At 51.4% G+C, this 26953-nt stretch overlaps 1 protein-coding gene across 4 annotated transcripts in view; it reads left to right on the forward strand.

Moving 5' to 3' along the window:
* The first annotated feature begins 2618 nt into the window (after positions 1–2618).
* The window catches only part of Nwd1 (NACHT and WD repeat domain containing 1), a 131814-nt gene continuing 107479 nt past the window's right edge, over positions 2619–26953 (forward strand). For 2 of the 4 annotated variants that reach the window (XM_057752605.1, XM_057752609.1), the window contains exons 1-5: positions 2619–2886; positions 9906–9991; positions 15143–15259; positions 20365–20662; positions 23435–24704. In XM_057752605.1, coding sequence (XP_057608588.1) covers positions 9908–9991; positions 15143–15259; positions 20365–20662; positions 23435–24704 — 1769 coding nt within the window. In that variant the 5' untranslated portion in view covers positions 2619–2886; positions 9906–9907. The remainder of the gene's footprint in view (positions 2887–9905; positions 9992–15142; positions 15260–20364; positions 20663–23434; positions 24705–26953) is intronic. The other 2 variants (XM_057752606.1, XM_057752608.1) reach the window with 1 other exon arrangement.

Below are 26953 nucleotides of genomic sequence, written 5' to 3' on the forward strand. Positions count from 1 at the left end.
TATATTATATGCACAGGTATTACATTATACATATACAATACAGAACGTGTTGCATGTTACATCTATAGGATATATGTTACATGTGCCAGTGTGGCATATGTTCTACATAAATGTGTCTGCGAATGATTCTCCCTTAGGATAAGGGACACCTACTCTTCAGCACCTACCAAGCCCTCGTGGTGTCTGTGTTCCTCTCACCTGCACTTTCCAAGAATAAATAAAATCACAGCACACACTGTCCTGTACCATCACTAGCGGCAAGCCGAGGGGAGGAGAGGGCACTCCTGCAGGGACCCTTGGCAGTGTGGGATTCGTCTGTGGCTGTCTGGTAGGGAAGAAGCCAGGCATACCGCTTATCCTGGGTGGTTTTGCTGTTTTTGTTGTTTTGTCAGCTTGACACAAACCACAGTCATCTGGGAAGAGGGACCTCAGTGGAGACGACACTACCATACGACTGACCTGGGCAAGCTGGAGGGACATTTTCTTTCTTAAAAACATTTTAAATTGAAGCCGCATGGTGATGGTGCATGCCTTTAATCCCAGCACTCGGGAGGCAGAGACAGGTGGATTTCTGTGAGTTCAAGGCCAGTGTGGTCTATAGAGTGAGTTCTGGGACAGCTAGGACTGTTACGCAGAGAAACCCTGTCTCGGGAAAGAAAAAAAAAAAGACAAAGCCCAAACATTTAAAATTGGAGTATAGTTATACCACTTCCTCTCCCTCCAGCCCTTCCCAGGTCCCCTTCCTGAATCCCTGAGATGTCCCCGACTCTCATGGTGATGGCCTCCTTTCTTCTGACAGTATTGTCACGCACGTGCATGTGTGAACACACATGTATACACACAACCTGCTGAGCCTGTTTTCATTATGTGTATGGGTTCAGAGCTGACCACCCTGCACTGGACAGCCAGGGTCCTCCTGGGAAAGGCTAACTCTCCCTCTCCCAGCAGTCGTTAGCGGCCTGTAGTTCTTTGTCTGGGGTGGACCCTGTGAGATTTTCTCCCTTCCAGATTGGCAAGTCCGCTGATATTGTCCCCATCTTGTTTATGCAGCCGTTCCTAGGGAGACTGCTTCACAGTGGACTTCCTGGGATTCTGGCTCTTAGGATCTTCCCGGCCCCTCTAAGCAGATGCTCTCTGAGCTGGGATGCAGGAGCTGGGATGAGGACTTATCAGTGGGGCTGTGCTCCCACATCTGCCGATCCCCAGCTGTGGCTGGCTGTGATGGGTTCCAGTTGGTGTGAAGAGGCTTCTGCCACGAGGGTTGGGAGCCGCACTCAGCTGTGGGGCTGAGGATGAGATGCAGTTCCCAGTACGGAACCGGGCTCATCTGTCACAGCCGCACTAGGTCCCTGTCTTAACTAGGGTTTCTATTGCTGTGAAGAGACACCATGAGCACAGGAAGAAAGACATTTCATTGGGGCTGGCTTACAGTCCGTTATCATCACGGCAGGACAGAGCAGCATTCAGGCAGACGTGGTGCTGGAGCTGAGTGTCCTACATCTTGATCCCCAGGCAACAGAAGATTGTGTATCACGCTGGGCATAACTTGAGCACAGGAGCCTTCAAGCCCGCCTCCACAGTGACACACTTCCTCCAACAAGGCCACACCCACCCCAGCAAGGCCACACCTCCTAATAGTGCCAAACCCTAGAGGTGAAGCGTTCACACAGGAGTCCATGGGGGCCATTCCTTCAAACCCACCCAGTCCCCTACCTCACAGCCCCGAGAAACTGGCTCGAATTTCAGTAGCAGGCACAATTTCTTTCCTGCTGAGTGGGCTTCAGGTCCAATTAGACAGCCGTATTTTCTTAGTTAGTGATTGATGGGGGAGGGCCCATCTCACTGTGGCCGCTTCCATCCTTGGGCAGGTGGTCCTGGGATGTCTAAGGAAGCAGGCTGAACAAGCCACGGGGAGCAAGCCAGAAACAGCATCCTCCACGGCCACTCCTTCAGTTCCTGTCTTGAGTTCCATCAGACTGTGACCGGAAGCTAAAATAAACCCTTTCCTCGCCAAGTTGCTTTTTGTCACGAGGTTTCATCACAGTGATGGAAGCCATGACTATTCCACATTCTGCATGCTCGGCAAAGCATACCCAGCCCCGAATGTCACCCTTCCTTCCCCACTGGGCTTCCTAGTTAGACCGGATGACTTGGGTTTGAGATCTCAAGGACCCATATTGCACAGGCCCCTGTGGTTCCCTGAGACCAGAAGGTGATGGAGGTACAGGTGGCCATGAGCAACACCTGATGTGGGCGCTGGGTACCAAATTCGGGTCCTCAGGAAGAGCAACAATCCTGCGGCCCTGGGATAGGATCACAGCTTCTCCTCACCGTGCTGGTGACAGATACAAACCAACCAGCAGCCTGCAACGCCCCCCTCCATAGAGGGCACACTCTGCTGAGAGCCTTCAAACCTGGCACACAACAGTTAACCACCGGGCTTGGCCAGGCGCCCAGCCCGGGCTGCTCCACAGTTCCTTTCCTTTATCCCAGTTGCTGGGAGAACTCGGTGGGGTGACCAGAAAGTACCTAAGACAAAAGCTACCAGGAAAGACAGAGCCTTGTTTTCACGGTGGCTCTGGGCCCAGGCAACTTCCTTCTCCCAGGGACTTCGGAGCTGGTGTTCTGCCTGCCATCAAGAGGGAAGCTGGTGTCCCCAGGAGAGCCTGGAGCAGGCACTGCAAAGGGTGCTGAGCTTGGGGAAGACCCCCACACACTCTTGTTGAGGTGTCTGAAGAAACACTCGGGAGCCAAAATGATGGGTGGCTGCCCAAGAACCCACTGAGGCACAGATTCTTCAGGAAGCCTCTTACTGAGAGCCAGGAGTGCATCTGTGGAACCCACGTTCCCAGGGCAACTGAAAATGGAGAGATGAGCGCCCTGAGGGTGAGTACCTCCACAGGACACAGGGTGTGCCCCACCACACAGGACACGGGGTGTGAGTACCCACCACACAGGACACGGGGTGTGAGTACCCACCGCACAGGACACGGGGTGTGAGTACCTCCACAGGACACAGGGTGTGAGTACCTCCACAGGACACAGGGTGTGAGTACCTCCACAGGACACAGGGTGTGAGTACCTCCACAGGACACAGGGTGTGAGTACCTCCACAGGACACGGGGTGTGAGTACCTCCACAGGACACAGGGTGTGAGTACCTATTCCACAGGACACAGGGTGTGAGTACCCACCGCACAGGACACGGGGTGTGAGTACCTCCACAGGACACAGGGTGTGAGTACCTACTCCACAGGACACAGGGTGTGAGTACCCACCGCACAGGACACGGGGTGTGAGTACCCACCGCACAGGACACGGGGTGTGAGTACCTCCACAGGACACAGGGTGTGAGTACCTACTCCACAGGACACAGGGTGTGAGTACCCACCGCACAGGACACGGGGTGTGAGTACCCACCGCACAGGACACAGGGTGTGAGTACCCACCACACAGGACACGGGGTGTGAGTACCTCCACAGGACACAGGGTGTGAGTACCTACTCCACAGGACACAGGGTGTGAGTACCCACCGCACAGGACACGGGGTGTGAGTACCTCCACAGGACACGGGGTGTGAGTACCTCCACGGGACACGGGGTGTGAGTACCTCCACAGGACACGGGGTGTGAGTACCACCACAGGACACGGGGTGTGAGTACCCACCGCACAGGACACGGGGTGTGAGTACCTCCACGGGACACGGGGTGTGAGTACCTCCACAGGACACGGGGTGTGAGTACCCACCGCACAGGACACGGGGTGTGAGTACCTACTCCACAGGACACGGGGTGTGAGTACCTCCACAAGACACGGGGTGTGAGTACCCACCGCACAGGACACGGGTGTGAGTACCTACTCCACAGGACACAAGGTGGCCTCCACGGGGGTGGTGGGAAGGGGCCATTAAGTCAAGCACCTTCAGGAAACCTTTTCAGAGGAGACTGGGAACTCTGCTCTGAAAATGGGAACGAATGTGAGTCACACTGATTGGGTTTAATGTGCAAAGGCCCTGAAGCTAAACTAGAAATGGATTCTCCTCTTTCTCTCCCCCTTCCTTCCTTCTCCCTTCCCCTCATTCCTCTTTCCCTACCATATGCCTTTTTGAGGCAGGATCTCATATAATCCAGGCTGGCCTCGATGTGCTGTGCTAACCCAGGCTGGCGTTGAGCTGTTGCTGCTCCAGCACCGGCATCTGTCCCACCCCCCCACCCCCCATCCCTCCCACCCCCGCACCCTTGGTCTGACTGATTGACCTTGATTGACCTTGAATTCACCAGTTCGTAAGATACACACACACACACACACACACACTGCCTCCACCTTCTGACTTGGGACTGTAGGGTGCACTGCCGTGCCTGCACGTGAAGTGCCAAGGGCAGGGGCAGGGGCTGGAGCGTGTTCAGCAAGCACTCCATGTGCTGTGGCTACAGCTATGCCATCACACCTGCTCAGACCAGGGCAGCTTTTGTTTGTTTGTTTGTTTGTTTGTTTTTAGAAACACGGTCTCTCTGTAGCTTTGGAGCCTGTCCTGGAACTCGCTCTGCAGACCAGTCTGGCCTCGGACTTACAGGAGGCCTCTGCCTCCTGAGTGCTGAGATTAAAGGTGTGAGCCACCGCTGCCCGGCTAGGCCAAGACTTCTTAACCAAGGGGAATCCTGTCCCCGTGGAGACACCGAGTCTGGACATGTTTTTGATTGTGGGCTTTGGTGGCAGTGAGGGTAGGTTCCCACAGAGTGGCTCAGTGTCATGAGGAAACTGAGCAGGCCAGGCTCAGAGCACGGGGAAGAAACGCGGGCTCTTGTGGGGAAGATCAAGGCCAAAGAGTTAGGAGCCTCCTGTAACACCCAGAGGGGGCAGTTAAGGGCTCGTGGCGCTGGAGCGTGAGCTGATCTCGTGTGTGTTGGTATGCTCCTTTCGTAGCCTGTGCGCAGACTCCAGAGACCAAACACCTTTACCCTCTGATCTCTCTTGCCAGCTTTCTTTTGTTTTGCTCTGTTTTTAAAGGATTTATTTATTTCATTTTAAGTGGATGTTTTGCCTACATGTACATATATGCACCATGTGTGTGCAGCGCCCTCAGCAGCCAGAAGGGGGTGTCAGAGCCCCTGGAACTGGAGTTACCAGTTACCAGTGCCACAGGTAAGGCACTGTGTAGGTGCTGGGGACTGACTGATGTTGCTATACACACAGGTCAATCTGAACACATGACCTTCCTGCCTCACCCTCCAGAGTGCTGGGATCGCAGGTGAGCCACAGCATCATACCAAGCCATTCCTGTAGTACATATTAATATTTCATATAACTACCATACAATATAATATAGTGCACATATCAAACACTCTGTGTTTGACGCCTTGCAAATCCGTGTGTTCTCAGGGCCTTCTTCTGTCACCATGGCTACGTTGACATTCATTCACCCGTTGACCCGTGATGCTTCCTGACAGAGTACATGAAAAACAGATGACCTGAGGGCGTTTGCTCTCTGTTAACAAAGACAGGGCAGATGCCTGGACCAGGAGGCGTGGCGCTTCCACATTCCAAGAAGACAATGGAGGAGGCTGTGCTCTTGCCACAAGAGAGACGTCTATGCCTGTCACTGGGCTCCCTAAGACTGGGAGGTGGGGAAAGCTAGAGACAGCCAGGAAATTTCCTCCCTTCCCTACGCTCGTCGCCAACCATACTCCTTCCCTGTCCCCCAAATGCACTGAGAGTCAGTTTTGCACAATGGTGCTCGACCTTCTTAATGCAGCGGCCCTTTGGGAAGGTTCCCCGTGCTGTGGTGACCCCCCCAAGCATAAAGTTATCTTCATTGCTGCTTCATAACTGCAATTTTGCTACTGTTATGAATCAGAATGTAAATATTTTTGGAGATAGAGGTTTGTCAAAAGGGTCAGGTAGAGAACCGCTGGGGTCTTATGCAGACTAGAAACCAGACTGCATCTGAGCCTTCTACACCAGTCAGTGGGGATTCTAGGCAGGGGCTCCACCCTGAGCCACGCCCCCAGCCCCTCACTGGGGATCCTAGCCAGGGGCTCCACCCTGAGCCACGCCCCAGCCCCTCACTGGGGATCCTAGGCAGAGTCTCCACTCTCTTGACGTTCCTGGCACTCCTATTCCTGAACATCATAAATGTCTGCAGACACTGGAGCAGCGTAAGGCTCCAGGTGAGACAACCATCTTGCGTTACTTTCACGGTGCATGAACACTGGCTTATGAGAGGCACAAAGAGGAGTCTCGACCCAATGCCAGGGCTACGGATGGCTCCCAGAAACCCTTGGTCTCCTTCTGCACATCTGGGCTTAGGCTCAACTTACACAGAGGCCCCAGGGGAGCCTGGTGTTGGAAAGATTGTCTGGTCCCTGGGCTCCGGTGCCCAGAGCTGTGAACCATGGTTGCTATGGCAACTACTGAAGCTTCCATGAGAAGCTGGAAGAAGACTCTGGTGCCTGAAGAACAACATCCAGCAACCGGGGAAAGCGCCGCTCCACATCCTGTTAGTCTTTGCAGACAAGCAGAGTGGAAGCAGCATCTAGGCAACCCCGAAGGAATGCTGGGGTGACCAAGGCAGCAAGTAACCAAGGGCCCACAGAGCCTGGGATACACCCCCTCTTCCAGATGGCGGTGCCTGGCCAGCCTCACAGAGGGACTCCTCAGCCACTGGTGTGAGGTGCATGGGTCTCAGGCCCTTGATGGGAAGCATGAGTGTGGGCCCCCTTAGCCCTGGCACTCGCCAGCGGCTTCTCCAGGGTCAGGCGGGCTCCCTCCCAGCACCCTTTCCCAGCAGCAGTGTGGCCATCTTCATCAGCTCTGCCATCTCAGGTAAGGGCAGGTTGGGGGCTAGAGACAAATAGACACTCTCGATGGTGGCTATGCCTCACAGGGTCCTCCAAGAGATGTGTGTGAATACAGATAAGCCAGTGACCCACGTAAGAACCCTTGCCAGGGGTCCTCTTGGGTCCTCTGCTTTTTTCCCATCATATGAACAGTTGAATGCAGTCCTGTGAGTGGCCTGACATTGCACCCAATGGTCACAAGCGGTGTCCTGTGTGCTTCTCTTGTGCTTCGCCTGTGTGTGCTTGGCAGTCGCAGAAGGAAGAACCCAGCATCTCGCACACACTCAAGAGCTGGGGATGGGGACTTGCGTGCAGACAAGGGGCTGCTTCGTGTCTGCCCCAAAGTGTTTTCTATTGAGCCACACCCCTAACCTCCTGCCCAAGCATTTTTTTTTTTTAGAAAATATTTCTTTTTGTTTATTTTTTTTATGCTGTTGTTCTGGGTTTTGAACCCAGTTTGTGTTAGGCAAGCACTTTTACTAACGAGCTACACTCCTAAGTCCGCCTTATTTTCATAGATGTATTGTGTGGGGTGCACACGAGCCGTGCAGAGGACGGCTTTCAGGAGCTGGTTCTCTCCTCCCTCCAAGTGGGTCCCAGGAATTGAACTTGGCTTTCAGACTTGATGGCAAGCCCCTTCGCACAATGAGCCATCTCAGTACACCCATGCTTTAAACTATATGTTGGTTCTCTCTCTAACCAAGCTAAGAGCTTTGCGACAGTACAGCTGCATACAGCTGCACACAGTTGCGTGTTCTTCACATTAAATAAAACCATGTATGCATGAAAATGCCCAATCTGCATTAGCTCCCAATTTCTATGATGTGATTACTTTTACAGTCATGTTCATGCAGCACTGTCACTGAGCACACAGCACTGTCACCAAGCATGCAGCACTGTCACTGCGTATACAGCACTCTTACTGAACATGCAGTACTGTCACTGAGCAAACAACACTGTCTCTGAGCATGCAGCACTGTTTCAGAGCACACAGCACTGTCTCCAAACACACAGCACTCTCACCGAGCACACAGCACTCTCTCCGAGCGTGCAGCACTGTCTCTGAGCTTGCAGCACTGTCTCTGAGCATGCAGCACTGTCTCTGAGCATGCAGCACTGTCTCTGAGCACGCAGCACTGTCTCCGAGCACACAGCACTGTCTCCGAGCACACAGCACTGTCTCCGAGCACGCAGCACTGTCTCCGAGCATGCAGCACTGTCTCTGAGCATGCAGCACTGTCTCTGAGCATGCAGCACTGTCTCTGAGCATGCAGCACTGTCTCTGAGCTTGCAGCACTGTCTCTGAGCATGCAGCACTGTCTCTGAGCATGCAGCACTGTCTCTGAGCATGCAGCACTGTCTCTGAGCTTACAGCACTGTCTCCGAGCATGCAGCACTGTCTCTGAGCATGCAGCACTGTCTCTGAGCATGCAGCACTGTCACCAAGCATGTATGCCATAGGTCACCCAATGGTCCATTTTCTCAGTTTGATCTGGATGAGCGTCTTCAAGTGCAAAGCTAGCCTTCAGATCTCAGGTTGCTAGAAGACATGTGCTTTGGGCGTTGCTGGTTTTTCTTCCCAGTGCAGGGTATGTGCTACTTTTCAATTTTTATTTTATTTATTCACTTTTTAAAAAAAATATTTTTTCGAGACAGGATTTTTCGGTGTAGCTCTGGCTCTCCTGAAACTCACTCTATAGACCAGGCTGGCCCAGAACTCACAGAGATCCATCTACCTCTGCCTCCCAAGTTCTGGGATTAAAGGCGTGCATAGCCCTGTTTAATATTCTGGTAATGGCTGTGTGGCAATTGACTGGTGACACCGCTGAAGATTCACTGTTGTCTGCCGCGTGGACTGCATGTATTCTTTTGATCTGCTGGGAACTGAGCTTGGGGTCCCCACACATGCTCGACAGGCTTCCCCAGACTCTGCATATGCCTGAAAAGTTCAGATGGTAGAGTCACACGCAAGCCCCTGATTTCAGACGTTGCTGTGTCTCTTGATGTAACCCTTATGCTTAGCACGAGGGCCTGAACTTAGTATCCGATAAGAATTTTATGAACACATCCAAATAGCCTATAAAGCTGATAAAACAGATTGGGAAGGGACAAGCGAGTGGAAGACGAATCCCAGACTCCCCATCCTGGCAGCTCCCAAGTTAGAGTTTGATTGGCACTTTGAGTCACTTACTTTGGGTTATGGAGGAGCCCCTGCCTAGAATCCCCCAGTGAGGGACTGGGGACGTGGCTCAGAGGTGGAGCCCCTGGCTAGGATCCCCAGTGAGGGGCTGGGGGCGTGGCTCAGGGTGGAGCCCCTGGCTAGGATCCCCAGTGAGGGGCTGGGGACGTGGCTCAGGAGTGGAGTTTCTGCGTAACGTGAGGCTCTAGCTTCTGTGTCAGCACAACAGTCACACCTGGTTCACTCTGCATCTCAGAGGATCTGGGAATAATTTTTCAGTGTGTTAGAAGCAGAGCCTGGAATAGATCAGCATGTACTTGAACGTGACCTCCCGGGCTGGGTCCTGAGGGCCCCATCCACCCATGTTCCCTGACCTACCTTTTATCTGGCTGCCCTAACTTAGCTCGGGCTCACCCTGCTGGGCCAGGCCTGAGGGTGTCTTGGGGGGTCATATTTGTGGAACTCACACAGGTGACTTCAGGTGTTCCAGACAGTTGGCTTCTTTGATTTGATTCCATGAAATTTTTAAATTTCATCAATTTTGTGTGTGTGGTCTTTCTGGGGAGAGAGTTACATCTGCACCAGGACGCACACGTGTTTGGAAGTCAGGACAGCTTTCAAGATCTGTTTCTTCTTCTGTCCTGTGGGGCAGGTGGGCAGAGTCATCTTGGCCTCCTCCTCCTCCTCCTCCTCCTCCTCCTCCTTTTCTTTTTCTCCTTCTCTTCTCCCTCCTTCTCTTCCCCCTCCTCTCCTCCTCTTTTTTTCTTCTTCTTCTGTATTTTTTTGCTGTTTAAGACTCCAACCCTGCAAGGGTCTGATGAGACAGAACTCATAGGGGCAGGACAGACTTCTGGAATCTCCTCTGGAACACACTCCGGCTGTGTCTTTCAGATATGGACGCAGAGCGAGAAGCCCTGCAGTGCACTGCCTACCCCGAGGTGCAGAGCTTCTGCCGGAAACACGGCTTGACATTCGAGGTAAGCATTTGTGGTCTCTCCAGAGTCACACGGCCCCTTGTCATCTGTTTGCTGCTTTAGCTTTGGGTCTCAAAACTCAGAATGTTTTTTGTTTTGTCTTTTGAGACGAGGTCTCATTTAGCCCAGGCTGGACTCAAATTCACTGTGTAGCTGAGGACGACCTTGAACTCATCGTCCGCCTACTTCCACCTCCCAAGTGACAGGGTGACAGGTGTGTACTGGACCCCTAGGACTCGTGTGCTAGGCAGGTACTCTGCCAACTGACCTGTAAACACTACTTACTGAGCTATGTCTCCAAGAGGTCCACCTACCTCTGCCTCCTGAGTGATGGGATTAAAGGCGTGTGCCACTGGGCGGGGGGGGGGGTCCCTACAAAGCCATGATCAATAGAGAAATGATCTTTGAGAGGCAAGAAGGAAACCCAGTTCAGCAAAACTTAGCCAGCTACACTGGATTAGGCTTCTGGAGTCTGGCCCCAGGCGATTTAGTTCAGGCACATTTAAGTCCAGTACAACTTTGACCAAAAGCTGGTGAACAGATTTCCCAGTCCCTGTGCACAGTAAAGCTTAAGGTGTGACTAAATGTGACCCCCACCATAAAGAGTTCTGTAGCTTAAGGGGCCCAGGATAGTGTAGAGGGCAGCAGGCTATGAAGTCTGTCAAAGTTATGCACCACCACTGCCCGGCCAAGCCTGGCTTCTTCATGGGTTCGTGGGATGGAACTCAGGGCCTCATGCTACAGACAAGACCTTAGAGACCTGGTATCACCCAGCCCTCTCCATACTCCTTCCAAACAAAGTCTGCCTTGACCTGATACTCCTGCCTTAGCCTCCAAACCATTTGGGGGACATCCTTGCCACCACCCCCAGTTTCACAGCTTCATCCATTTTTCTTTCTTTCTTTCTTTCTTTCTTTCTTTCTTCCTTCCTTCCTTCCTTCCTTCCTTCCTTCTCTTCTTCTTCTTCTTCTTCTTCTTCTTCTTCTTCTTCTTCTTCTTCTTCTTCTTCTTCTTCTTCTTCTTCTTCTTCTTGGTGGTTTTGGTTTATTGAGACAGGGTTTTTCTGTGTAGCCTTGGCTGTCCTACAACTCACAGACATCCACCTGTCTCTATCTCCCAAGTGCTGATATTAAAGGCGTTTGTCACCTTGCCAAGTGAGACAGGGTTTCTAAAGGTCAGCCCCACTCTTGTCGTTATTGTTCCTAAATGTTGTGTATGAATTCATACAAAACAGCCCAGACCAATGTGTCTTAATTCTTGCACTCCTCTTTTTCCTGGTTACCCTGGAAGTAGTGCAGTTTTGAGACAGGGTTTATCTATATAACAATCCTGGTTGGCCTGGAACTTGCTCTGTAGACCAGGCTGTCCTCAAGATCCGCCTGCCTCTGCCTCCCAAGTGCTGGGATGAAGGGTGTGCCACCACCGCCCGGCTCGTTGGTCTCTGTTGCTGGCAACATCACATAGCTGGTCTCAGGAACTGTTGTTCTTCAAATACCTTTGGGGAAAGAAGCTGGGAAGTGACAATGACCTTGTTCTTGTGCTGTTTGATGGTCACCCCTCCCAAGATTCCCAGTTTTCCAGTTCACCTTGAATCTCTCCTGGAGAAACTGCTTGGAATTGGCAGCATCCATGACCTCCGACTTCTCCAGGGTGAACTTCAAAACCAGCCTCTCATTTTGGGCCCTCTTCTCCACAAGCTTTTCTGTGGTGCCATGGTGGCAGAGGAGGCAGAAAGCCCAGCTCCATTCTTTTTTTTTTTTTTTCTTTGATTTTCGAGACAGGGTTTCTCCGTAGCTTTTTGGTTCCTGTCCTGGAACTAGCTCTTGTAGACCAGGCTGGCCTCGAACTCACAGAGATCCACCTGCCTCTGCCTCCCGAGTGCTGGGATTAAAGGCATGCGCCACCACCGCCCGGCTCCCAGCTCCATTCTTGATAGACTCCTGAGAAAGTGCAGGGCTTTCCTTGCAAGTACGAACGTCTGAGTTCTGACCCCAGGACCCACATAGAAGCTGGGTGCAGTGGCGTGTGACTGTAGTCTGAACATGGCAGTTGGGCAAAGACAGGTCCAGTCCCAGAGCACAGTGGTCGTGGAGGCCAGTCTGAGAGACCCTGACTCAAAAGTCAAGATGGGAGGAGTAAAGGAAGATGCCAGACATCATTGACCTTGGGGTTCCATACGCACAGGCACACACCTGTGTGCACGTGCGCGCACACACACGAGCATGCACACACATATAGCACACAGAATAAAGGGGCTGGAGGGATGACTCAGTGGTCAAGAGGACTTGCTGCTGATCTATCGGACCAGAGTTTGGTTCCCAGCACCCACATTAGGCAACACACAACCACCTATAATTCCATTTCCAGGAGATCCATTGCCCTCTTCTGGCCTCTAAGGGTACTGCACATGCACAGACACTTGTGTTTACATTGTGTATATACATAATTAAAGAAATAATAACACATGCAGCCCAGCTGTGGTGGCTCACATGTTTAATCCCAGCACTAGGGAGGCAGAGGTAGGCAGATCTCTGAGTTTGAGGCCAGTCTGGTCTACAGAGTGAGTTCCAGGACAGCTAGGGCTACACAGAGAACAGACCCAAAAAAAATCACACGGAAACTGTATTAATTACAACAGTGTTTGGCCAATGACTCAGGTATTTCTAGCTAGCTCTTACATCTTGAATTAACCTATTTCCATTAATCTGTGTATTGCCACGAGACTGTGGCTTACCGGGTAAGGTTCCAGCATCTGTCTCCTTCGGCAGATACGTGGCATCTCCCCAACTCTGCCTACTCTATCTCTGTTTTGATTTCATGCTTGGCTTTACTCTGCTAAGCTATTGGGCCAAACAGCTTTAGTCATCAACCAATAAAAGCAACACATATACAGAAGGACATCTCTCACACACACACACACAAATAATAATAACATTTTTGAAAAAAGAAAATAAGGAAGGAACTGGGTTGGGAATTCTACTATTCCTGTCATTGATTAAGAGACAGAATTCAAGCTCAGAGACAAGGGGACAATGAGTCAGGTGAAATGTCTGACACCTGTGCTTCCTGTTACTTCAGGGATTGAAGGAAGAACATTGCTTGAGTCCAGAGTTCAAGGCCAGCCTGGGAAAGACAGGGAGATGCTGTCTCAAAATAAGTAAATAAAATAAATCAAACAGAACTTGGGGGTAGAGCTTTTGGCTCACATGTGTAAGGCCCTGGGGTCCTTCCCCTGCACTATCAGAACAAGACAGCGGCAGAAAAAGAATCTTACACACTTAGGGCTCACAAAGCCCTGTGCTTGTCACCTTAACACCTAACACCCTCGCTGGTGCCCCAGGCAGATGGCACAAGCAACTGGCTATCCTGGGAGGGGGGTCGACTGGAGGCTACTGCCCCTCTCAACCTTGGCTTCCGCTGCTGCATTTGCTCAGGGTATGCATTTCTTTCTAGGCTGCTGAACTGACAAAGGTGGTGTCAGCTCCCTATGTCCTTTGTCTTCCTGTCACTCCAGCCTTCACTGGGCCAGCGCTACAGGCTGCCATTCTGCCCAGTTCCCAACACTCTCCTCCACTTCCACCTCCCCCAGCTCCCTGCCAGTCGGTGACAGAGGTGGACCTGTAGTTGCTAAGGAGAATTGGCTGGGTCATTTCCTGCTGGTCTCAATGTCCTCCCTCCCAAAGCCTGTTCTTAGCAAGCTTGGACATGCTCCCCTTTAACAAGGAACAAGGCGAGAGACAATCAGCTTCCTACAGAATTTCTCAATTGCTCAGACAGGGTCTTGTGAAATCTAGGCTGACATTGGCAGTGCTGTGTAGCTGACCATGGTCTTGAGCTCAAGTTCCCCCGCTTTCAGGTGCAGGGATAAGAGGCATGCCCCAGCCCTTCGTGCTAGACAGCATTGGGCATCAAATTCAGGACTTTTTGTGGCCAGGCACTCACCCTGCCAACCAAGGTACAGCCTCAGCCTTACCAGGCCTGGTTTTGTTTTTCAAGATGTATTATTTTATTTGTGTATGTGTGTGTGTGTGCATGCATGTACGTGTGTGTGCGTGTGTGCACGTGCATTTGTGTGCACGCGTGTGCTGCATGTGTGTGCGTGTGTGTGTGGACCGGAGAGGACTCTGGATTCCCAGAGCTGGAGTCTCAGGCTGCTATGAGACACCCAGTGCAGCTCTGGGAAATGAACTCAGATCTCTGAAAGAGCAGCAAGTGCTCAACCACCAACACAGCCCTCCAGCCCCACAAACTTGTTTTTAAGTAAACTGTTTTTTTCTCTTCTCTTCTCTTCTCTTCTCTTCTCTTCTCTTCTCTTCTCTTCTCTTCTCTTCTCTTCTCTTCTCTTCTCCCTTGAGACAGGGTCTCTCTGCAGCTCAGATAGGCCTTGAACTCAGAACCTTCCCTCCTGCATCAGCATCAGGAGCCCAAGGGTCTTTTCTTGAAGTTCATGACTATGACCTTCTGAAAAAGAGACAGGTGGGAATCTGGGAGCTACTGAAGACGTCCCCTTAGTGTGGGCCTGTTTTCCTGTTTTTATTATAGCAAGAATACACTTTTTTAAAATTTTTTTCTTTTAAAATATATTTTAATTTTTTAAAAAATGTGTGTTGGTGTTTTGCCTGCATATATGCCAGTATGAAGGTGTTAGATCCACTGAAACTGAAGTTACAGACAGTTGTGAGCTGCCATGTGGGTGCTGGGAACTGAACCTCAGTCCTCTGGAAGAAGAGTCAGTGCTTTTAACCTCTGAGCCAGGTCTCACAGGGTTTGCCTGTGTTAGCCCTGGTTGTCCTGGAACTCACTCTGTAGACCAGGCTGGCCTCAAACTCACAGAGATTCGCCTGCCTCTGCCTCCTTCCCAAGTGCAGGGATTTAAGGTGTACCACTTTTGTTCCTTTATTCTGGTGTAGGATGGAATCCAAGGATTGGCCATATGCATTATGCAAACCATCTGCCACACACCACATTCCCAGCCCCTTACTCATGATTTTAGGCAAGCGTTCTACCCCTTAGCTACATCCCTAGCCTCCAATTTGTCTAATCTAGAAACCCCTAGAAGAGAGATGCTGCTAAAGCTGATCGGGAGAAACTTCTTCAGTTGAACAAAATTGTAGAACAAATCAGTCATCAGAAACCTCATTTTTCTATCCCAAGGCGGTTGATCTGAGATGGGGCGTCCCAGACACGCAGGCTGCGGACCGCTTGACCACAGAACTTTGCTTAGAAGAACTTGACCGCTGCCAGAGAACGTCTGTAGGACCAGCTTTTGTGGTGAGTGTGCCAGGGTAGGTGGAGTTGCCCTTATTTGTTTTCCATCACAGTGTGGCTCCTGACAGCTATGCAGACAGAAGAGTGAGACGGTGGGTGGCAGTTTAGCAAACATACCACTCCCCACAAACTGGTCATGACAGACATAACTAATCAGTAACAGAAGTAGCTGGAAATCAGGCATTAGTAATCAAATGCAACAGTAAGTGAGCTGGAGAGTATAATGATAACTTGGGAGGGAATCTTCCAGGCTGGTTTAAAATTCCCTTCACTCTTACCACCTGGTCCACTTTATATATGTAAATGGAAGACTGCTTATTCATTCCTGGCTGCCCAGACCCGAAATAATCACACAGAAACTATATTATTTGTAATACTGTTTGACCAACAGCTTAAGAGTATTGCAGCTAGCTCTTATATCTTAAATTAACCCATTGATGGTAGAGATATCGTGTGCTTAAAAGAAATCTCACACTGGCTCAGAACTGAGAGATAGATAGTTACTTATTAAGGGGGAAAACTTACAAATCAGGATTCTCTGCTTGAGTGATGGATGGAGATCCAATCCAAAACAAACTGAATGAGCAAACAGGAACAAAGGGGGCGGAGAGAAGGGGCCGGTCGTGCTTTGGCATCTGGGTAAATAGTCTATGAGGCCATGCCCCATGTTTCTGCTGGTCTGGAACACACACCTGTACCCTCCTCTGTCACCAAAATAATCTCCAACCTGGTGGATGGAGCAGGCCTGTAACTCCAGCACCCAGAGGTGGGGGCAGGGGGAGCAGGAGGTCAAGGTCATCCTTATCTGCCAAGTTCCCGACCCTGTCTCAGAAGGTGGAAGACAAACAAACAGAAAACCAAGCTGAGAGTACCCGGCACTCAGGAGGCAGAGTCCAGCCTGGTCTATAGAGAGAGTTCCAGGACAGTCAGAGACACATGAAGAGACCTTGTTTTGAAAGAAAACAAACAAACCCCCTCAGACCCAGTAGTTAAGAGCCTGTGCTTTGGGTGGTGGGGCAGAAGAAGGGGAGGGGAAGTGAACTGTGGTTCCTATGTAAAATAAATAAAAAAATTTTAAAAAGTAAGTAAATAAATTCATGAAAATAAAAAAAGAAAAAATTAAGCCCAGTAGTGGTGGTGCATGTCTTTAATACCAGACTTGTTAGGCAGACAGGAGGATCTCTGTGAGTTTGAGGCCAGTCTGGTCTACAGAGTGAGTTCCAGGACAGGTACCAAAGCTACAGAGAAACCCTGTCTCGAAAAACAAAAGACGAACAACAACACAAAAAAAATCTGTGTTACTCTGGTCTTGCAGAGGACTCCAGTTCAGTTCCTGGCACCCATGTCAGGTGGCTCACAACTATCCATAACTCCAGTCCCTGGGGTCTGATGCCCTCTTCTGGCCTTTGCGGGCACTGCACCCATGTGCACATACCCTCTCACATGACCTCAGTGCCCATGGTAAGGGCTACAGATCCTGCGCAGCAGCATTCGCATTGCCTTGATCATGGTGAGTGTGTTGGCATCACGGATTAGCAATCTCCTAGATTTCTAGAGTGTCCTATAGGCTAGTGTGGCCTCAGAGAACAAAGCAGAAGAAGTTGGAGGCGCAGGCATATACCTGTCATCGCAACTACTTGGGAGACGGAGGCAGGAGGATTACTTCAACCCAGAAGTCTGTTTTTAAAAAATATTTTTAAAAATGTCTTCTTTGACAATTTCTTACCTTCATACACTTTATCTTGATCAAATACACCCCAACTTCCTCTGCCTACTCCCCTTGATCTCCCAGACACCCCTCCTCCCACTTTTGTGTCTTTTAAAAAGGTAACCGGATGAGTCCAATTAGTGCACACGGCCATCCCAGAGCCTGCAGCCTGCTAGAGGTCCCACCCTTGAAACAAAGTGCCTCTCTCTCCCCCAGCAGTCATGGACCGCCAACAGGGTCTCGGCCCAGGGCACCCCCTCTCCCGCACACACAGATTTTAGCTGGCTTGGGCATGTGCAGGTATAGCTGCCATGGGTCTGTGCACTCAACAGCCACATATCCACAGTGCTCTTCCCGTCCCTTCAGGAGGGAATTGAGAGAGATGTCCCATTTAGAGCTAATGACTTGGAGGCCAGCCTAGGCAACATGATGAGACCCCTTCGCAAGAAGAGCAAAGCAAACATTGGGACTGGGCAAGAGCTGAGGCACGCCTCTGCGGATGTGTCTAACATGTTGTGGTTGTGGTTGTTTTGCTTTTTTTTTTTTTTTTTTTCAATTCAAGATTTTTTTTTTATTTGTCTTTAAAAACTTTAATAAAAATCCAGAGGAATGAATCCTTACTCTGGCATAGGAACATATTAAGTTGCAAGTATCTGCAACTGGTTCATGAAAACTTGAAAATAATGGTACAGGGGGAGGAGCCTAGGAGTTCTAGAATTCTGATTCAGAGTTACAAATTTCCTATTGGAAAGAAATTTCTGGTGGTTTCCCAAAAGCAAATAGCTACCCCAGTGCTACAGAATGCAAGGTGGCATAGCAACTTCTTAAAACATTTTTACTTTTAATTTGCTCAAAATTTAGAAAGTTGCAAAAAAAAAAGTAGCTAGCACGTACTAAAAGTAATTGTAGAAGAGCTACATGCCCCCCAAACTTCACGGCAATATTATAGGGTAGGAAGCAAAGAATGCATATTAGGAAGAAGCCTACTATGCCAGTTTTGGCTTAAATTTAAAAAATTAAAAGTTTTTTTTTTTTTTTTTTTTTTTTTTTTTTTTTTTTTTTTTTGAGGCAGGGCTTCTCTGTGTAGCTCTGACTGTCTTGAAATGCACTGTGTAGACCAGGCTGGGCTGGAACTCACACAGACCCCCTACCTCTGCCTCCTGCTGGGATTAAAGGTGTGCACTGCCATGCCTGGTCGCATGACTTAACTACAGTGCCCTGGTGTCTTCAGACTGTGTCCTGTCCTCTTCATACTCGGCTCCCAGTATGTTTTCATTGCTACTGCTTTAAGTTATTTTCTCAGCTGGGGAGAGGGCTCAGTGTGTAAAGTATCTGGTGTGCAAGCATGAGGACCTGAGTTCAAATCCCAAGCACCAGGGGGCAAAGACGAGATGGATCCCTGAAACTCAATGTCCAGCCAGTCAGTGAGTTCTCGGCAGTCAAAGAACTTGGTTGGATTCCTGAAGAGACTGAGTGTGGACTGGAGAGATGCTAAGCAGTGAGCCGTGCCTGCTGTGATCCCAGAGGACCCAGCACCCACATCTGGGAACTTGCAGGTGCCTGTAAACTCCTGCTCCAGGGGATCTGACACCCTCTTCTGGCCTCTGCGGACACTGCGTCCACCACAGCATACACTCACACACATGTAAATAAACTTTTAAAAATTAATAAGATAGAAGAGGGCTAGGAGTCATATTGTATACACCTTTGCCTCCATGTGCACAAACCACAGACACACACACAGGTGCACACATGCACACACACACACTCACATGCACACATGTACACACTTGCATGCACATACACACACATGATAAAAATGCCCTTTTGTATATAACTCCCTTTCTCAGTTATTATTCCCAGAGACCTGAAATCATGTTGAGTTAGCAGAGAGAACAGGGTTTCATTTTTCCCTTTTGAGAAGAGATCTCAGGTGGCCCAGGACGGCCTCACACTCACTATGAAACTGAAGCTGGTCGCTGACTAATTCTCCAGCCTCCACCTCCAGCGCCGGGACGGCGCCTGCGCCACCAGCACGTCCTGTTCCCTGTGTTTATTTATCTATGGCGACAGGGCACAGGCCTTGGCACACATGTGGCGGTCAGAGGCCGACCTGCAGGAACCGCTTCCTCCTCCCACCATTTGAGTTCTAGGGGCTGAACTCATGCTGTCTGACTCCACTGCAAAATGCCTTTACCCACGGAGCCATCTTACCAGCCCTGAGAAAATGCTTCCTTAAGTGAGAAAGGACTGGGAGATGCCGCAGGGAAAGTGACTCCCAGCCCTCACTGCAGGCTGAGAAAAGAGACGCTCCAGCTGCACGGGGAAGGAGGGTCCCCAGGCCTCCCCCATCCACAGGCCTGCAGCTCCGAGTTGAGGTCTCCCGACTCCTCCACAGCATTGCCCGCTTTGTCCCCAGAGCCTGTCTATCACTGTCACTCTTGTTGGGGACTTTCCACGAAGTCAGACCCACGCTGGGACCCTGGAGAGACGGGTCTGTGGTAAATAACTCATTAGCAGGCCTCAGGTTCCCCACACACCTCCTTTAGAGGCTGGCTGGCCTCCTGGGGCTCCAGCTGCTCCTAGAACCTCCCTTGCTCTGTGGATCCAACCCCAGACCTCCCTCTGAGGTGGGCTGGACCTTGTTCCTGGGAGGCTGTGAGGATGGAGGAACTGCCTGACAGTCCTGGGCAGGATGTGTGGCCCGGACCTTTCTGCTACTCAGGAGGCTGAGGCCGGAGCAACGTGGGAGCCCGACTCAAAGCACCAGAAACTTGCCTGTTTCCTTCATGTGTGCCCATGCATGAGCATGCGAGCGCGCGCGCACACACACACACACCACATGTGCACACACACCACATGTGCACGCGCACACACACACAGACCACATGTGCGCACACACCACATGTGCACGCGCACACACACACCACATGTACGCACACACGCACACACACCACATGTACACACACACACTTGCATACACAGGTCTGCATGTGCAAACATACACACAGGCCTGCCTCAGTTTCTGCTTCCGGGTGTTCTTCTCCTTCCCCTACCCCTGTGTATCCCTTTCCATCACCTTTCCCCCTGCATCTTCCCCTCTCTCTCCCCTTCCTCACTCTTCTTTCTCCATCTTGTGGCTGTCGTTGGGCTTCGTTCTTCTGAGACAGCTTTCCTTTGCTGTCCGTGTTGGCCTAGAACCCACACCCCTGCCTCAGCACCTCCCCGAGTGCTGGCATCCCCTGTACCCCACACCCAGCTCTGACCAGGGCTCTTTCTGTATCTGTCACCATGATGCCATAGCAGGCTGGCGTTCAGAGCCTCAGTGTGCTTCCTTCACAGCCCTAGCATTCAGTGTCAAATGGGATTTGAACCCATGCCCCATCTGTCTTCCTGCCAGGCTCTCCTGGGCGACCAGTATGGCCCCTGTCTGGTTCCCCAACGAATCGAGGAGAAAGAGTGGGAGGCACTAAGGGCCCAGCTGACCTCCAGGCCTCGAGATCTAGAACTGGTGGCCAGGCATTTCCGGAGAGACGACAACGCCATCCCTCCCACCTACGTGCTGCAGTCTGCAGGTTCCTTGGAGGTCCCAAGGCCTGAGGAGGCCACCTTGACCTCTGTCCTGCAAGGCGGAGCCCAGGAGGCCCGGAGGCTGGGCCTCCTCAGCCAGGAGCAATGGAAGCGCTACCATCGATCAGGTGAGGCCCAGGGAACCCCCCCAGGACCTCAAACACAAGTGTTTCATCTCAGTCAATGCCAAATCTGCTTGACTCCCTGGAGAATGCACAGCCCGAGCCAAACCAGGGTCAGTCTCTAGGATCCTTTCCTGTGCCCTGACTGCCCTCCTCTCCCAAAGTGACCACCAGGCCCAGTTTGCCTGGGTCTGGGTATGTTCAAGAATGTGTTTGCTTTTTTTATATGCATTTGTTTACGGGCTGGGGAGTGTGTGCCAGCTGTGGAGATGCATGGAGGTCAGAAGACAATTTGCAGGAGTCAAACTCAGGTCATCAAGCTCGGTCACAAGGACCTTTACATGCTGATGCATCTCGCTGATCCTAGAAAGCTGTGTGTGTGCGTGTGTGTCTGAGCATGCTCGTGTGTTCACAGGTGCACTTGGGTGTGTGCACATATGAGGCCTGCTTGTCAGGAGTCTCCTGACTGTACACCGAGGCTGAACACTGTCTCACTGAACCCTGATCTCATAGGTAGATGACCAGCTTGCTTCAGAGAGTCCCTGTCTGTTCCCAGTGTGCTGGTGACAGTCAGTTGTCACCTAGCACGCCTTTCTGATTACAGAGGTGATGAACTGAGATCCTTATGAATCCCTCTGAGTCATTGCCCCAGCCTCTGGAGGATTTTTATTTATTTTTTGGGTAGGATCTCATGTAACACAGGCCAGTCTTGAACCTGTTACATAACCGAGAATGACCTTAAACTCCCCCACCACCTCCACCTCCAGAGTACTGAGGTGGCTGCTGTTCACCATTACACCCGTGTGTGATGCTGGAAATTTTGCTGTGCATGGGCTAAGACTCGTAATTTAACATTGGTGCATTCCAGTTAACTGGGATCCAGATGACGCCAGGTCCTTCCAGCCCAGCTGTTTTTAGTCTTTCATTTTGCGGCAAGTCACCCAGGCTGGCCTTGAACCTGTGATCATCTTGCCTCAGCTTCCTGAGCAGCTGAGTAAGCAACCTGCCTCCATGCCTGCCCGGGTGATTCTTGTCCTTGACTGGAGCACAGTGACCCTAGGGGCCTGGCTCTCCCGTCAGCTCAGAGAGGCTTCAAAAATAACTCTGGCTGCAGTAAAAAAAACAAGAGCCTCCCGAGACAAGTCAGTGAGAGTTCTGGCTTCTAGAAACTAAGGTCCAGGGAGATGGCTCAGCAGGAGAGCGCCGGCTGCTCTTTCAGAGGACCCCCGCTCAGTTCTTTTCTGCCCCCACATCCAGACTTCCTACTCACAGGCACAAACCCACACACATATGCACAAAATTTAAAAATAGACAAAATTCTATTTCTATAAATTCCTGGGCTTGGGATCCATCCCCAGCACCACACACCGTAATGGTGTGCAGCAGCCGCCTCAGAACTCTGGAGGCAGAGGTGATGGGGGGCAGTTCAAGGTGGTGGTGCACACCTTTAATCCCAGCACTCAGGAGGCAGAGGCAGTCTGATCTCTGTGAGTTCAAGGCCAGCCTCTAACAGTCTACAGAGGGAGTTCCAGGACAGCCAATGCTACATAGAGAGAAATCTTTAAAAGATAAAAGAGCCCCCCTGGGGGGGGGGGCGCTGCAGCACACCCTGGGGGGTCAGCCAGCTGTGGTAACGGGGCCAAGCCATTGACACACTCAGGCACATTCACCTGGGTGTCATCTGTTGCATTCCCGCTTCAATGTCAGAACTGTCTGATTGCGACAGATTCATCTTCTTTGGCCCTTTATGGGTGAGGTGCCAAGCTTGTTCCCAGACAGCACTTGCAACTTCTACCCAACTGGTTAGTAAAGACTCCAAACTCTGTAATAATCCTTTCTCCTTCCTCTCTGCCTGCACAGCCTCCTGTCCCCATCGCTCATGTCTGGGGGGACAGTCCCATCATTCATCACCTGTTTCTAGAGGTGACCTTTGACGTGGAGTCCCCATGTGAACCACAGAGGCTAACACATGCAGGAGTCGAGTGTTTGTTGATTGACTATTTGAGGTGACACTCATAGAGTTGAAAACCCCATTTAGAAAGCAAACAGTTTAATACTCGCCATGCTGTGTACTGCCACCTCGGTCTAGTTCCAGAACATTCTATCACCTGAGTAGGAGGCTGCTCCCCAGGCCAGCTGCAGAAGGCTGCTCATTGGCTATTGTCTACACACGTGCCTGATCTGGACGTCTCATCAATGGAGTCACACACCGGCTGGCTTTCATGGTTTTTTCTTTTGAGGCTGTCTCTTTGTGTGGTCCAGGCTGGCTTAGAGCATTGTATGCTAAGGCAGCAATGTGACCCTGGGGGTGAAGGTCTTGCCACCACACCCGATGATCTGAGTTCAGTCCCAGTGGCCCTCATGGTAGAGGGAAAGAACCAACTGCCACTCTACCCAGCTGTGGACGTTTGTGCCGTGCGTGTTCTGTGCACACGGCTGTGTGGGTACATGCAGGTGGAGGCCAGAGCAGGACATGAGCGTTGTCGTTGGTCACTGATTCCTTTGAGATCAAGTCTCTCCTTGAACTCGAAGCTTGCAGTTTCGGGTAGGCTGGCTTGCCATTGAGCTCCTGGCATGACACGGAAGAGGCTGGCCTCTGGTCCCCCCCCCCACACACACACACGAGTGCATATCCCCCGTGGGCTTCTGCAAGCTACCCCAAGCCACAGTCCCACTTGCTCACCTTGACAGCTTGTGTCCCCCCTCACTTGTCACCCCGAAGCCCCTCACAGGTCTCAGTGACCCTGATGACCCCTCCTCTTGTTCTCTGTTTTGCAGTCATTGAGTGGGAGATTGAGCAGGGCCTCCTTAGCTCAGCACGAGGGGACCAGGGAGCCACTGTCTTCCTGAGAGACGTGCAGGACCTCAGTAAACACATCTTGGACGATTGCTCTCTGAAGATGGTTGATCGCCTGGCAGACGGCTGCCTGGACACGGATGCCCAGAGTCTTCTCAGCGGCCTCAAGGGACGCATCCTGGATGCTCAGCCCGGAGCCCTAAAGTCCCACCGCCTGCCCTGGAGCCGAGACCTGGTCAATCCTAAGAATAAGGCCCACGCTCGCTACCTGAAGGAGCTGAGCGAGCAGTTCGTGGCCAGGACCAACCATCAAGTCCTGGAGCAGCTGCGAGAGCTAGAGTCAGGCAGACAGGAGCTGGGCTGGCTCTACCAGGAGATCCACCACCACCTCTGGCGGGGTGCAGAGTCCACCAGAATCTTCTGCGGCCGGCAGGAGCTCCTGGCTCAGCTGGGGAAGCGGCTCAGACAAGATGACAGCTGGCCCCACACTCCGTTGATTCTCTTTGGACCTCCTGGCATCGGGAAGACCTCCCTCATGTGCAAGCTAGCTGAGCAGGTACCAGGGCTTCTCGGCCACAAGACGGTGACTGTCCTGAGGCTGTTAGGTACATCAACCATGAGCCTGGATGCCCGAAGCCTCCTCAAGAGCCTGTCCTTCCAGCTGTGCTTGGCCTACGGGCTGCCACTGCCCCCAGCCCAGGTCCTGGAGGTCCATGCCAGGCTGGGTCACTTCTTCCACACCCTCCTCCACACGGTGTCCCGCAGGAACTTTGAGTCCCTGGTGCTGCTCCTGGACTCGGTGGATGATCTGGATTCCACACTCCATTCTCAGAGGATTTCCTGGCTGCCTGTCAAGTGTCCCCCAAGGGTACACGTCATCCTCTCTGCATGCTCAGACCAGCAGGTGTTACATACCCTGCGACAGACCCTCAAGGACCCCAGTGCCTACTGGGAGGTGAAGGCCCTGTCTGGGTGCCAAGGACAGGAGTTCATCCAGCTGCTACTGCATGCAGAAAGGAGGACGCTGAGCCCAGGTCAGAGGGACATCCTCTGGGCCAGCCTCCCAGAGTGCGGACACCCAGGGCGGCTACGGCTGGCCTTTGAGGAGGCTCGGAAATGGGCTTCCTTCACTGTACCAGTGCCCTTGGCCACCACAGCTGAGGAAGCCACACACCAGCTCTGCATCCGCCTGGAGGAGACACACGGGCAGCTGCTGGTGGCTCATGTACTGGGCTACATTGTGTCTTCCAGGTAAATCTGCCCAGTTCCTATGTGCCTTCCTTCCTCCTCCCTCCCTCCCTTTCTTCCTCCCTCCCTCATTCCTTTCTCCTCCCTCTCTGCCTCCCTTCCTTCCTCCTCCCTCCTTCCTTCCTCCCTCCCCTCCCTTCCCTTCCCCCCTCCCTCCCCTCCACCCCTCCTTTTCTGTTGGTCAGGTACATGTGTGTGGTGCATGCATGCAGAGCCAGGGGAAGACGCTCTTTCACTCTCAGCTTTATTACCTCGAGACAGGGTCTCTCACTGACCCAGCTGGGGTTATGGCCACACCCTCACAGCCACACCCATCCTTTTGTATGGATGCTGCAGATTCCCACTAAGGTCCTAACACTCCCAGAGTAGATGCTCTTCCTACCAAGCCATGGGCAGCCCTTCTTCCTTCCTTTTCCACAGGGATTTGGACAGAACCAGTGTTTTGTGGAGGTTAGGTACGTGCTGTAGGGCTGAGCCTCGGTCCACCCTATGTGTTGATTTTGTAGCTTGCTGCTTGGCTGAAGTGTTGGTCAACTCCAGGAACGTCCTGTCTTAGGGTCTTTTACACACACAATCATGTTCATCTTACATTGCTCTGGCCAAGACTGCAAACTCTGTTGGATGAGAAGAGACAGCGGCACGCTCGTCCTGGTTCAGCTCCACTTGGCACTTGTGCGATGCCGGTGGTGGGTTTGTTGCACATAACTTACCCCCTCACAGCTGTGGTGGTTGGCTGTAGGCAGAGTTTTCTTGTCCCAGCAGATATTTCCTTTTGTAAGGAGGCTGCTTGTTTGTTTCCCAGCCACACAGACTCCAGATTATTTAAGTCGCTGCTTGTCCCATTGGTTCTAGCTTCTCATTCTAACTCTTACATCCTGATTTAACTCGTCTCCATTCATCTGTGCATCACCACGAGGTCATGGCTTACCAGCTAAGTTTCATTGTGTCTGTCTCTGGTGGAGGCTCCATGGCTTCTCTTCATCTCTGCCTGCTTTCTCCGAGCATTCAGTTTAGGTTTCTCTGCCCAGCTCTGTTCTACCCTATCAGGCCAAGCCAGTTTCTTTATTTATTAATGGTAATCACAGCATACAGAGGGGAATCCCACATTAATTTCACAAATAACCAACACTGAGACTTAATATTACTTATAAGTGCTTCGCCAATAGCTCAGGCTTGTTGCTAGCTAACTCTTACATTTAAATTGACCCACATTGGTATCTACATTCTACCATGTGACTTAGTACCTTTTTTCAGTGTCTGCTTGTGACTCCTGTTACTCCACCACTCTTCATCCCAGCATTCTCTCTGTCTCAGGCTATCTTGCCCAGTCTCTTCCTGCCCAGCTGTCAGTCAACCAGCTTTTTATTAACAATGAGAGCAATGCATATTTACAGTGTGCAGAAGGGTTATTACCCAGCAGTTGGCTTTGAATGCCTTGGCCTTGACATGCAAGGAAGCCTTAGTGAGGCATTGTCTAGATCTGGTTGGCTCAGGTGTGTGTGTCCATGTCTGTATGCACAGGTGCATATGTATGTGTGTGCATGTGTGCACATGCACATGTGTATATGTGTGTCTCTGTGTGCATGTCTGTGTTGTGCACATGCGTGTGTGTTTATGTCTCTGTGCCTGTACACATGTCTCTGTGTGTGCCTGTATTTGTGTCTCTGTGTGTATGTCTGTGTGTGCATATCTGTTCGTGTGTGTGCATGTCTCTCTGCATGTGTGCGTGCGTGTGTACGTGCATGTCTTGATTGTTGAGGAAGGAAGGCCTGACAGAGCACAGTAACGGTGTCCACGGGCTAGGCCTGGACCATGTGGGCAGGAAACGAGCCAGCTGAGCATGGGCAGCGAGCGGGTGGCATGGGTGCATTTGTTTTCTGCACCAGTGATTATGGCTCTGCTGTGACTAGCCACCTGCAACACCTGTGCCTGTGGCTTCCTTGCCTACCAGCCTCTCCCTCCTTGTTGCAAAAATATTTTATTATAAGGGCTGTCAGTCTTTATCCTGGCCTCTGCTGCTGTTTGGAGATGATTATGTGACTACTTTTTACCCCTGGTTCGGTGTTGGAGTTGTACTGTATTCCTTTATTATCTTCTCTGTTTTTAAATCTGTCTGTCTCTCTGTCTGTCTGTCCATCTATCTGTCTCTCTACCTATCTATTTATGAGATATCTTCTCCATGTAGACCAGGCTGGCCTGGAACTCACAAAGACCCTCCTGCCTCTGCCTCCCAAGTGCTGGGATTAAATGTG

This window comes from Chionomys nivalis, chromosome 20 (genome assembly GCF_950005125.1).
Source record: "Chionomys nivalis chromosome 20, mChiNiv1.1, whole genome shotgun sequence".
Classification (NCBI taxonomy): Eukaryota; Metazoa; Chordata; class Mammalia; order Rodentia; family Cricetidae; genus Chionomys; species Chionomys nivalis.